Source organism: Cyprinodon tularosa, unplaced genomic scaffold (assembly GCF_016077235.1).
Source record: "Cyprinodon tularosa strain WSP-4 unplaced genomic scaffold, ASM1607723v1 ctg383, whole genome shotgun sequence".
Lineage (NCBI taxonomy): Eukaryota > Metazoa > Chordata > Actinopteri > Cyprinodontiformes > Cyprinodontidae > Cyprinodon > Cyprinodon tularosa.
Genome location: NW_024039100.1, coordinates 380072 through 392702, shown reverse-complemented (window position 1 = coordinate 392702; position 12631 = coordinate 380072). Strand labels below are relative to the sequence as shown.

The 12631-nt window shown below is 38.1% G+C and overlaps 1 protein-coding gene across 3 annotated transcripts in view; it reads left to right on the top strand.

Moving 5' to 3' along the window:
* Positions 1-12631, top strand: part of LOC119791181 (neural cell adhesion molecule 2-like) — a 486158-nt gene that overhangs the window by 407314 nt on the left and 66213 nt on the right. For all 3 annotated transcript variants that reach the window (XM_038297130.1, XM_038297129.1, XM_038297128.1), the window contains exons 9-11: positions 5049-5199; positions 8834-9021; positions 11284-11380. In XM_038297130.1, coding sequence (XP_038153058.1) covers positions 5049-5199; positions 8834-9021; positions 11284-11380 — 436 coding nt within the window. The remainder of the gene's footprint in view (positions 1-5048; positions 5200-8833; positions 9022-11283; positions 11381-12631) is intronic.

Below are 12631 nucleotides of genomic sequence, written 5' to 3'. Positions count from 1 at the left end.
ATTGTGTGTGAACTTAACCAACACAAGCCAGACTTTATGAGGAATAATATGAGGGGAATCATGCATAAAGATGGCGGCTGAGAGGGGGCGCTTGTGGCACTTTGAGGGCTGTCCCGACATCATATCTCAACATAAATCAACGTGGACACTTTTATTTTGTTGGCTGAAAGGTTAGGAAAGGAAACATACCAAAGACTAACCTTAAATCTTTGTGGAAGCTAGGGTAATTAGCAATATGTTTAGCATTAGCTATAAGGATCGAACTTTTCTGACGATTTTCTCATTATGGAACTCTTTTTACAAATATGCTGGATTACCTTTTATCCGTAGACCCTTATGGACAAATGGAATGTAAACAATCTAAGATTGGATTTGTAATACGGCCTCAGAATCGCTTCAAAAGTAGGAAGTCAAAGCTTTATTTAAAAAATATAATAAAAAAAGCTACTATATCTTTATTAATTGAGTTTTGTCACTCATGGTGTCCATAAAATCAACGTTGCAGTTGAATTGTGGAGAGTTTAAGATTTTTAAAGATGTATAATATCTCTATATACTGTAGGTACTGTAGGTCGCTGGAGAACAGGTGGATGTTAAGGAATTGGGATCTTCATGTCTCGGATTACTAAAGTCTTGTTCGAGCCTAAAGGTCTTTGTGTTGTCAATTATTAATTACACAAAAAGAATTGTGTGAAGTCAAAGTCAGACTGACATACTTGAGACATCCAGGAGGGGGGCGCTGCATTTAAAGGACACTTCTGTCTTTGAAGATTTGTTTGTTTGTGTCAAATGTTCTTGATGTGATGCAACATACCTTAACTCTATACATCTATATTAAGTAGTATGATGATTTGTTTCATTATCAATGTTGGATATTAGGGTGACCAAACGTCCGTATTTCCCGGGACATATCCGTATTTCACGTCCTGTCCCGGGCGTCCCGGGTTTTTTTTAGAAAGTGAGGAAATGTCCTGATTTCACTGCGCACGACGCTCCGTGTGACGTAATCCCTGAGCCGCGTCAGTGCAGGCAGCCCTGTTCTTAATCAGAGGCTCTGTTTGAAAACCTGGGCTGCATCCTCCAAGGACGCGGTCTACCTAGACTGGATCCTTCGAAGTCCTTGAAAATAAGGAGGCCGGAAGAGTTCTGTCTGTAAATTCGAACAGGTCCACCCTTCGGCAGGTTTTACCGGCGTATGCTCTGTTGCTTAGCAACCGTGAAAGTTGACACACAAAGCAGGAAAAGAATGAATACCGAGGTTTTCAAAACGGTTTGTTTATTTATTTATTTTTAAAAAAGTTAAAGCGAACAAAGCCTACACTCACAAGAATCCAGAGTGGAAGGTTTCCAACCATTGGGAGCAGGAACAAATAAAATCAAATGTAATGATAGAAACCTTAGTCAGTTAAATAACCTGCTGCTGTCATTCTGCACATCTCTGATGTTGCTGCTATTTTCAAATATCCATTACTGTAAAAATGTCCATAGCTGCATATTGGTTATTTATTCCCCAGTTTTATATTGTTAAAACACTTTACAGTATTTTATTGTTTATATTTTAACTCTTCCCTATTATGTTATTCTTATACATTTTTCTAAGGTCCTCAGTTGTGTGACCATTTTCAATAATCTTTCTGCTGCTGTAAATTTGCCCATTGTGGGACAATAAAGGGATTTTCTATTCTATAAAAGGGTTAGAAATATATAAGTAAATCTAAACAATGTATGTATAAAAATATATCTGCAAAATCTCTAATATTGAACAACAAAAAATACTTAGTTAAGCATATTGTGCAAAACAACAATAAAAAAATTAAACTCCTATCAGATTTATAGTTCCCACTCTGCAGATCTATTAGAATCTGTCCTTAAATTCAGGCCAAACTCATTTACACAATAACAGATAAAAACCTTTAGATAAATCAAACACTACCGCCACATATCTGACTCAATAACCATTAAAACAACTATTTTCATTCATTTCAGACGGAACTATTCACAGAGTTGTATTATATTAAACTGAACTTCCAATTTTCACCACTGTTCGGCGCCAAGTAACATTTCCTCTGATCACGGAGCAAATCCCAAATCCCCCCCCCCGGGCTCAAAGGTGTCCTGGTTTTCCCAAATGATAATATGGTCACCCTATTGGATATGCTTTATAGTACATGAGTGAAATGCTTAGCCACCACCTGGCTTTGTTTTACTTTGTACCTCCTTTCTCCAGCCTGCATTTCTTTGAAGCAGAAAAGCCATTATTAAATGTCATTTTGTTGCCTCCGTGAGGGTCAGAGTGGCGCAGGACTCATAAGAGCGGCCTGAACTCGAAGTCCTGATGTGCACCCCACCACAAAGCGGTTAGGAGGAAGGCAGAATTAAACTAGCTCTGGTTCCAGCCTCGCTGACATTTACCACTGACATTTTTAATATCTGAGACTTCTGCAACAGTTGAGCTGAAATTGCAAAGTACAATCTGCAAAATCATTTAACAAGTTCACTTTTTTGTTCTTAACACAAAAAAACTATATTGTGTTTTTTTAAGGTCCTGCCATTTGTTGTTATGTCATGTTTCAGCAACACCAACATGCATGTGGCCTGCATTTGTCCATTGATATGCAGGTTGCTGTGATGTTCATGTTTGGCCAGGTGCCTTGCTGTTAGACTGAGCTGCATATCAAACAGGCCGTGCTTTAGGGGCCGAGTTTGTCTCTAGACACAGACACTGTCAGTTGGCAGAGGAGTGGAGGGTGGGGCGGCGAAAGGGGAGTAAGAGAGTAATTTCCTGACTCAGAACCTCTCCCCGGGTAGATTTCCTCCTCTCCCTTTTCTCTTTCCCCTCCGCTCCCTCATCCTCCGTATTCTCATTCAACGCACACCCTCCCAATCGCATTGACCTCGACTTGTGAGGCAAACAAGCAAAGTCTGCATCTGCTGCACAAAGAGACCGGGCCCGAGCCTTTAAACGGCGTTTCACCTCGTTAGTTGACAGCTTTGTGACGATAAAATGAAAGATAAGCCATTCCAAACAGGATCAAGCTGGTGTTTGGTGCAGGAGAAGCAAGGGATTCACTGCCGAGGCTTTGACCCACGAAGCCTGTTTAGAGGTTTGGGGTGGGAGCAACAGGAGGGCATTACAAAGAGTGAGCTGTGCATTGATTTACTGCGAAAACAGTGGATGGAAAGTGTGCACAGGGATACATAGACCCAAATATGCAAATGTACACAAGGATAGGAATACAGATGGATGCAAACAGTAACTGTGCAAGCTGTTAGTGGAGCAGACAGACACGAAGCAGAGTAAAATTGTTTCAGATGGTTTGGAGCTTAAGTTTGAGTCATTTAATGTTTGCATTTTAAAACAAACACGTTGCTCCTATTTTTAAAGGTTCTATTGATTATATAAAGATAAAATATATTGAATCTAGGGCTGCAACTAATGATTATTTTGCTTATCAATTAATCTGTTGATTAATTTTTCTATTAATCAATTAATAATCGGATAGCAAAAGGTTCCTTTAAGAAGACTTTTTACGAAATTAAACCGCTTGTGATCCTGTTTTTGCGTCAGATTTACGGCTGTACAAGAAACGGCAAATTTAAAGGTTCCCGCTCCAGACTTTTGAAAATATTTAAAAAAAAAATGCAAAAATGCTAATAATTTCTTATTTTTTTAAGACGTAAAGAAAGCTATATTTAATTAAAATTAACCAGTTCAAGTCTAAAGTCACTAAGTTCTAAGTAACTGATCATAGTATCTAAAATATTATTAGAAGTTATGTGATAAGATACAGCAAAATGTATGTACAAATTCTGGTATTTGAAAGACTATAATAAAAATAATTAAAACAAACAAAAAAAACTATAATAATTCAGGCAGAAGAAAATACTTTAAAAACTAGTATTTTGACATACGACCTAAGAATCCAGTCCTCACAGTAGTTAACATAGACACATGAAAGAGAATAAATGACCTCAAGTGGCAATATCTACTCTCTTACTGTATATAAAGTAATAAGAAAAACTTCAGTACATTCATGCACTTATTATAGCGCTTTGAGTGTAAGCAAACAGGTGAGAGAGGGTGGACAGAAGTTCCTTTGCTCTACATGCAAAAGTAAAACAATCCGAAACTGTTTGATTAAACATGGTTTGCTTCTAGATGGCATAATCAGCAAACAACTCAACATCTATTATTTTGGTTGTGTTGTATGTTCTGGTGGGTTAGTACTGTAACACTAAAGTTCGCCTTACACTTAAGCTTATAAGACTACAGTAAAGAGCTAAATATGAAAGAATTATTAGTTTCTTTTGTTTTAATCTTTCACTGAATGAAAAAAATAGCTTCAATGTAAACTGCCCAATTACAGTCATAGTCTATTTTTATTCTCTAAATAGACTATATTTAAGTTTGTTTTACCTTTCACACTGGTTGGCCCACTTACAGGAATTACCCTTTTTTGTCTCAAACGTTTCAGAGTGAAACACTGAAGACACTGATGTTTTTTCGAGGTGCTTTGGTCAGCTTTAAACCCACCGCCGCCGTTATTAAGGTTTCTATTACATTGCTGGTGAGGCTGCCAGCAGAGCTGCTAAAGAGCTGTTTCATGTGGGTCATGGAGGTTATCTGATGGAAAGTGTCTGCAGGTTGGAGCAGTATGTTTCCAGCCAGGATGCTCTCGGGGTGTTTTTGTCTCATTACGAGGGACTGTCGATTGCCGGACTGATAGCCCTGTCTCTTGTAATTGACCCGTCGCTTCAAATTGTTGCCATCTGTCTTCATACCGATGTAATGACCTTGTAATATATCGACAGTTTATTGGATTAACTTCAGCATGCTGTGACACAGGAATATGGCCTTCGAGGATAAGGTGGAGTGAATAGAGTGGGGTCATTCCCTGATACGAAATTGGACTCAATAACAATTTTGGAGATTAAAGGTTTTCTAACTATTGCTGTTTTGGCGTTTTATTCTCAGTTTTGTTGATTAATGCTGGTGGATGGTAAAAATCTTGATAAACTTTATTGAATCCTCTGTATTTGTTTTCCAGAGTCGAGATGGGCGGTTTGAAGTCCGTGGTCGTCATGGGAAATCTGTGCTGACAATCAGCGGCGTAAAGCTCAGTGATCTTGGACGATTCGACTGCGAGGCACAAAGCAGGATAGGAGGCCATCAGAAGAGCATGTTTCTCGACATTGAGTGTAAGTGTGTTTACTTTTAATCATGAACTTGACTTGTAAAGGTACATTCACACCCAATATGAATTCTTCAGCTGGAGCAAAAGATATCCATGTTATGTTATGTAGAGGGCAGCTGTGGAGAGCTGCAAAGTGGATCAAGGTGAGTTGGCTGATTGGCAAGATTTTAGCAAATTCTGCAAAATTAGATTGCCGTGCATGAGAAGGGCACAAATCAAAATTTGCGAAAGCTGAAAAATCACAACTTTGGCTTATATTCATGTGGCATAATCCGATTAGACCTATATGTGGCTTTGACCTACAGTAAAGGAGGTAGCAGAGAAAAGCTTGAAAGAAAATAATGTTGAGTAAGTGGGGATTGATTTCTCTTTAGACGCTTGTTGGTGGCTTTGAATAAAGATGTTTTAATTTAGCCCTAGAAGAACTGTTCCATCGTCCTACTTCCTGTCTCTCCTTCACTCGCCTACCACCTTCTTCCTTCGAATCTCCGTAGTTAGCCTCTTTACGCTCTGGTGCTGTTTCTCTGCTGGGCTTCTCCAATCTATGGCTGTGCTCCTCCTGAGCTATGAACAGCTAGCCATCGCCTCTTCTTTGCTGTCTCAGAGATTGACACGGCTGGCCCCCTCATCATAATTGTGCTGCTCTCTCTGCCACTGTTCTTGCACTCCAGAATGCCGCCTTACCTTGACTCTGTCCTCTGGGTGATTTGTCCCCCCAACCTGGGATAGCAAGTCCTTGAACTTGGTGACAATTAGGTGGAAGTACCGCTTAGAGCGACTACTGTATCATCTATATATAGCTTTCAGCTGTGGCGGTGGTATTTTACATACTGCTTCTATCTCAGGGAATGTGGTGAACCCAAAAACGGCGACAGAAAACCACAAAAAAAGCAATGTAAGAGGCTCCATAAATTCATGGAGGCAAAACCAACAACCACTAGACTGGATGATGTAGGAACTTTTTGTCCAGTGTGTGAATTGCTTTCGATGGCCATGCACATTTTTAAGGTAAGCAAAAGCAAAATTGTCGCAGGTTTTGCTTTTGCTGTGAACATACCTGATTCCTGTCACAGATAGCCGTGCTGCAGTGTTAAGGCTAGCCTTTACCTAAGCAGGAAAAGGAAGTGGCAATTTGGTTGAAGTCGCTGTACTTTTTTGTAACTGTTCTTTCTTCCTTTTGATCAAATATTTTTATATGACATCAATCAGGTAGTTTTTTTGTTGTATATGTCTACTAACAAAAGAGTGTTTTTAACTTTTTGAGATGTGCCTATATATTTCCATATTTGGTTTAAATCCTCTTTTGTTTATTTTTCTGGTCACCTTTTTGTATTTCTGCTGCATCTTAAAGACTACTCTTTTTGTCTAATGTTAAACAGTTTCATTGTGTTTGTATGTAGAGAATCCCTAATTATGAACAGAATTTAAGAGGTTAGGTGTCTTAGGATAATTAATACCCATCAAGGATAGTTTTTTCTTTCTTTTCTTTCTTTTTTCATGTACGTTAAATATATAACTTCTCATTCTTAGTATTGTTTCTTCTTTACTGTCAAATCTGAGGTATTAAATGTCAACTCCTTTTATTCTAGTGTTGTTAAATGAATTCAGTATTTCTGTGATCTTCATCTAATGAGGTGTTTTATGTGCCTGTTGTTTGATGGTTCTTTATGGACATTTTCTGTATCCATGGCAATGTTGTCTCTTTATGGTTATTTAGTGTCATGAAGTCTTATTATATTGGCTCTTTAATGGTCAGTTTTTATCCCTGGCCACTTTATTATTAGAGGATGTTTTTCTTTGCTAGCAGTATTAATGAAACAAGCCTTGCAGGTGTTATGGATCTCATTTCGATGTATTTTATTGCTGAGCTGAGCTTTTGTATTTTTGTTGTTAATTTGTGTTATATTGCTCGTATTCAAATATATCTTTGCCTTAAACAGTCTGTGTCCAGGAGCTTTGTAAATGTTTATCCCATTATGCTTGAATTAATAGCACATTCTGTCATCTCCCAGCTATTTTATTTCGGTTTTATGTGATGGCTTAACACATTAGTGTCTAATTTTCAGTGAAAATGTAGAAAATAAATGTTTTTTTAAATGTTTTTAGGGTTTTATTTTTCTGGCAAAATTAGAAAATCGTTGCACGATTTGGTTCTCAGCACTTCAGAAAAACCATTATCTATATCTTACTGAAAATATGTCAGATTAGGTGAATCTGAACAGATACTTTCAAGCGTTTTCATAGATTATAATCTGCGTTTACTTCTTGGCTTTGACTAGGTAATTCTAAGGTATTAAAAGGATCATTTCATAGTAACTCTGCCTGTATAATAAGGTTTGATAATGTTTAATATGATTGTTGTCCTAATTTCCATTGCCATTTTCCTTGTTCTTTCTGTATCAGTAGGTAATTATTTGTGCTGGGTTAATTTAGGGATATCAAAGTTAATACAAAAGCAATCCATACTCTTCTTTTTTTAAATTTGTCAGTGTTTTTCCAAACCTTGTATCATATCATCTTACGTTCCATGATATCCTGCTTCCAACAACAAAAACATTGACCTTTTTACTTCTTAATCTGACAGAATGTGGAGAATTGACTCATGTTAATGTTGCAAATACTTATAGGCGCCACCGGGCGGATCTTGCTAGATTATCCAGAGTTCAGACATTCTGAATAAACCAGGCAGTTTGACTCATTAAAGTACAACAAATTGTCACAAACAACACATCCCCAGCACTCACTTAGACACATGCATTTTCTCTGAAGGCTTCTAATTAATGAACAGATATCATACATTTGCAGTTTCTCCTTGTTGCAGCTTCCTTACTCCCTGACAAGTGCACCCTTCCCTCTGTGGCTCTTGTTGGGGGTTATCTGGGGCAGCCTCTCCCCTGCCTAATGAGCTCTGAAGCAAAGATCTTCATCTTGGCTCTGGAATGATTGTGTTCATTATGAGAGAGAGGCTCTGATGCTTTAACTATACCAGAAAAACATAGTGCAGAGTTTTACTGAAGCGACTGAAGGACGCAAAACAGCAAGAAGAAGAATCTAAAAACTTTTTTCATAGTTTTGGCAAACAGAGCAAGTTTGAATGGGAGAGCTGCTACTGTCAACGTGCCTGCTCTGGGTCTCTGTGTCCCGGCTTGGCCGAGACTCCGAAAGCAACGCTGCGGCCGTTGAACTAATGAACTCATTTACTAAGTCACTGCGTGCTGCTGGGGGATAGCAGGTCCTCAGCTGTGACAGGGAGCCAGGCATCAATCTATTTAATGGAATCCTGCAAGGGAACGTAAAGCAGACATAATGCCTTTCTGAGTGAGCTGGGCCGACTGCGCCAGGAAACGTCCAAAAAACAACCTGCAGCCGCTGCAGTCTTTCACTGTCGTTTTGTATCCTTCATTTAGCTGCATAAGACAACCTCAGACTAGAAACATAAATTCAGCACCTTTTATTCTCCATCTGCAGAATGTGTGGGTTAGGACTGAGCACATCTTTGATCATCCACCTCAGCTTCACCTTTGATTTGAGGGTTTAATTAGCTGCCACCACTGTTCAAAACACCAGCGGTCGTATTGGAGCTCTCCATTACCTGTTAAACTAAGTCTAAGAGATTTTTTTTGGCATCTTCTCCACAGATATCCCCAAATTCCTGACCAACCACACTATTTATTACTCATGGGAAGGGAACCCGGTGAACATAAGCTGCGAAGTGATGTCCAACCCACCCGCCACCTTGCTTTGGAGGAGGGAGCGTTTCACCATATCAGAGGAAACGCCTCACATGCATATCTACGGCACAGAGGGCAGGAAGTCTGTGCTGGAGGTAGGTCCAGAGTCTTTGATGTGATGTTTATCTGTTTCCATTCTGATGGTGAATTTTAAAAATAAGTAAAAGTAAAGAGATTTGTTCTTTTATTTCCATTAGTTAAGGTAAAAGAAGTTAAATATATCTCAACTTATGGGGGAATTACCAGAATATTTTGAAGAGGTGAGCTCAGTGTTTACCCATGCTTCTTTACTCTTAGATCTGTAAAATCCCTTTAATAGAACCTCTCTGACAGCATGAAGTAGGATAAAATAAGCTGATAAATCATGGAACAAGGAACATTTATAGGAGAGACCTACCTACTAAAATGTATCCATGAGTGGGTTGATGATTCATCCAGGAGGTCACAAAGAACCTAGAACAACATCTAGAACTGTGCAGGCTACCTCGGCTAAGGTCAACGTTCATGATTCAACTTTAAGAAAGAGAGGCTGGGGTAGAAAATGGGTTTACCGGAAGAATTTTTAAGCCAGAACCACTGTTGATCAGAAAGAGGATAAATATCTGTCCTGAAACCCTAAACAGGGCGTTCACGCTTTAAAATCCTCCTATTCGACTGGATTAATATTTCTGTAGAGCAGAGTGGGTCAGAATTCCTCCGCAGTGATGGTTTAGTGAGTATATTCTAAACAGCATGGACTTTGTTTGCCTTTTCTGTGGACATTTAGGATCTAAACGACTAATATTGTAATTTTATAGATCTCTACACCTAGGTGTCAGATATAGAGCAATAGGATTTTTGTTTTTTTTGTTTTGGCTAAGCAGAATTTTCAGTCTGAGTCTTTTTTTTTTTTTATATGATATGATGTAGATGTATGTGCTTAGTGAAGTTGGGAGCTTTCATTTATGAAAAAAATGTGGTTTGGATAGTTTTTTACCTTTCATAATAAGAGCATGATTTTGAAACTGCATTCTGTATTTACTCTTTTTATCTTTCACATATTCTTTTCAAAAATATTAAATGTGACCAAAAAAGCTAAATGACAAGAAACAGGTCAGGGTGTGATGCATTTCTGCTTTTTCCTCGTTTTTATCTCTTTTTTTTTTTTGGCTTTTAGTGTGCCTCTAGGTAGAGGAAGATTCTGGTTGGAAATGGCTCCTTCTCCTCACAGTATTACTCATCTATAGGGAAGACAGCTTTATTATTAGATCTGTTATTTACTGAATAAATACTCCCAGCACAAATGGTTCACGGTGATGTGTTTTACACAGTGGCTCTAAAAGGTCTTTAACTCAAGTTCAAAGTTGTTTAATTTTCTTTTTTTTTTCCGGCTCTAATGGCCTCCACAATGCATGACATGGTGTTATAAAGACGGAGAGTACATATCTTTCTATCTAGTCCCTTGATTTGCTGCAATCCTACAGCTATTTTTTTATATCCAAAAAAACACCCTAGAGGAAGTTATTTTACTACAGGTTTAGTTGTTTTGGGGTTTTTTTTGTAAAATCATAACCCTAAATACTATCTGGCACAGTTTCTGCAGCAATTCCCTCCTCCATCCCAGTTTTTTTTCTCTTCCAGTGAGTGTTTACACCATGTTCTAGCCTGTTTTTCTTCTTAGAGTTGTTTAAATTGAGTCATAGTGAAGGGTTCCTGAGATTAATCAGCTCTCTGGTAGCACTTACATTTTGATTTTAAGACTAGACTTTAACTAGGCCCCTTGAAAGAGATTATTTTTTGTCATTAGTACCTGGAATTGCTGCATAACTCATTGCTTGAACACCAGATTCTCTCTATGCACTGTAGTCCTGGTACTGACTGCTGCCATCTATTATAAACAAAGTTTCCTAACCAAATACAAACACTGCTTGAAATTTCCACCAAATGATTTTATGTGCGACGTTGCTCATTTTCATGTGAAACTGGTACAGAAACCTAGTTCTGTTACAGCGTAGTTACACTGCAAAAAAAATATGAAATTAAGTAAAAATTTCTTAAATCAAGTGTATTTACCCTTAATTTAAGCAGGTAAATAAGATAGTTTGCCAATGGGATGAGTATTTTTACACTTAGATAATGTGCACTTGAAATAAGGCAATGCAATTGATTTTTCTTATTTCAAATGTAAATTGTCTTGTTCCATTGGCAAAATGTCTCATTTATCTCCTCAAATCAGGATAAGATGCACTTATTTTAAGAAAAAATGACTTATTTAGATTTACATTTTTTGCAGTGTAATGTTTTATGATCAGATTTGATTTAACTGATGCAGTTTATTTTCATTGATCATTTTTCCTATAACCTCTACACTGATTCAGGTGACTCCAATGTCTGACAGAGACTTTGGCCGGTACAACTGCACCGCCCGAAACAACATTGGAGTTCGGTACCAGGAGTTCATTCTGGCCCAGGCAGGTGAGTGTGCTGCGCGCTGCAAGAGTGGAAAAGGCTGGAATTAGATTCCTGTTTTTTCCATTTTAGAAAATAAGAGCATGAAAATTTGAATTCCGTAATCCAAATTTTCTCTTTGTTTTCCTGTCCCTCCATGTTTCTTTTTCCCCATGCTGTTTTTCTTTTTGTCCTTCCTTCTTTCCTTGTGTCCTGTCCGCCTTTATCCAGCCTCTCCTTCCTTTTGTTCTTCTTCAGTTCCTCCTTTCGACTTTTTTCTTCTGCATTTTCTTCTGCCCAAAGATCGATAGAAAAACTTTCTTTAATTTCTTCTCTGTTTTATGAGTTTCTTCATCCCTCCTGTCCAAAGCATTCCCCCTATTTCTCCTTTTACTCGTATTTCTTTTCTCCTTTCTTTCTTATTGTGCTATATTTACTTCCTTCCTCTATAATACTCATTATTCCTCCCTGTTTCCTTGTGTCACCTTCTTTACATTTTCCTTCCTTCCTTCCTTCCTTCCTTCCTTCCTTCCTTCCTTCCTTCCTTCCTTCCTTCCTTCCTTCCTTCCTCCACTGCGTTTATTGAACTGCTCCCTCTTTTCCCACTGAACAAATTCTCAAAAGTGAATTCCAATTATCTTTAGTGCAGATTGAATTGCTTGAGCTGAGAATGAAAGTTTTAACAAGAAGTTAAGCTAATACATAAAAACAACCTGTTTGTAGAGCCATTTCTCCATGAGATAAAAACCTACCAGCAGAGAGAGAGACAGTGATGCTGCAGAGTGGAGTATGGGGAGGACCGCAGAGAAAGCTTTCGCTACAAGGGCAATGCTTTTATGATTTACCAACCTATTAGAAATACTCTGAAACAAACCTTGGAGCTCTCTGTGTATATAGCTCTACATCACAAACCATGGCTTAGCAGGAAGAGCGTAACACATGTAGAAAGGCTCTGCTTACATGAACTTGGTGTAAACAGAACTGAGACACTTTTATCTCTTTTGCTGCAACAACTCTGTTACCGAGCGGAGGAGAACAACTGATGGTTTGGGAAGTAAAAACTAATTTTTATATTTAAAGGACTGAATAATAGAACATCTGGTTTTACAGTTAGTTGAATATTCTGAACATTTTTAAGTCACCTATGTAAAGAAGTGTTGCCAAAAGCAAATATTTTTCACAGCAGACAAATCTAAAACCTTACATATTTTTTTCCTGAGTTCTTTGCCTTCTTCCTTGAGTCTTTATCCCCTCCTTGTCTTTCTTTTTGTCCTTTCT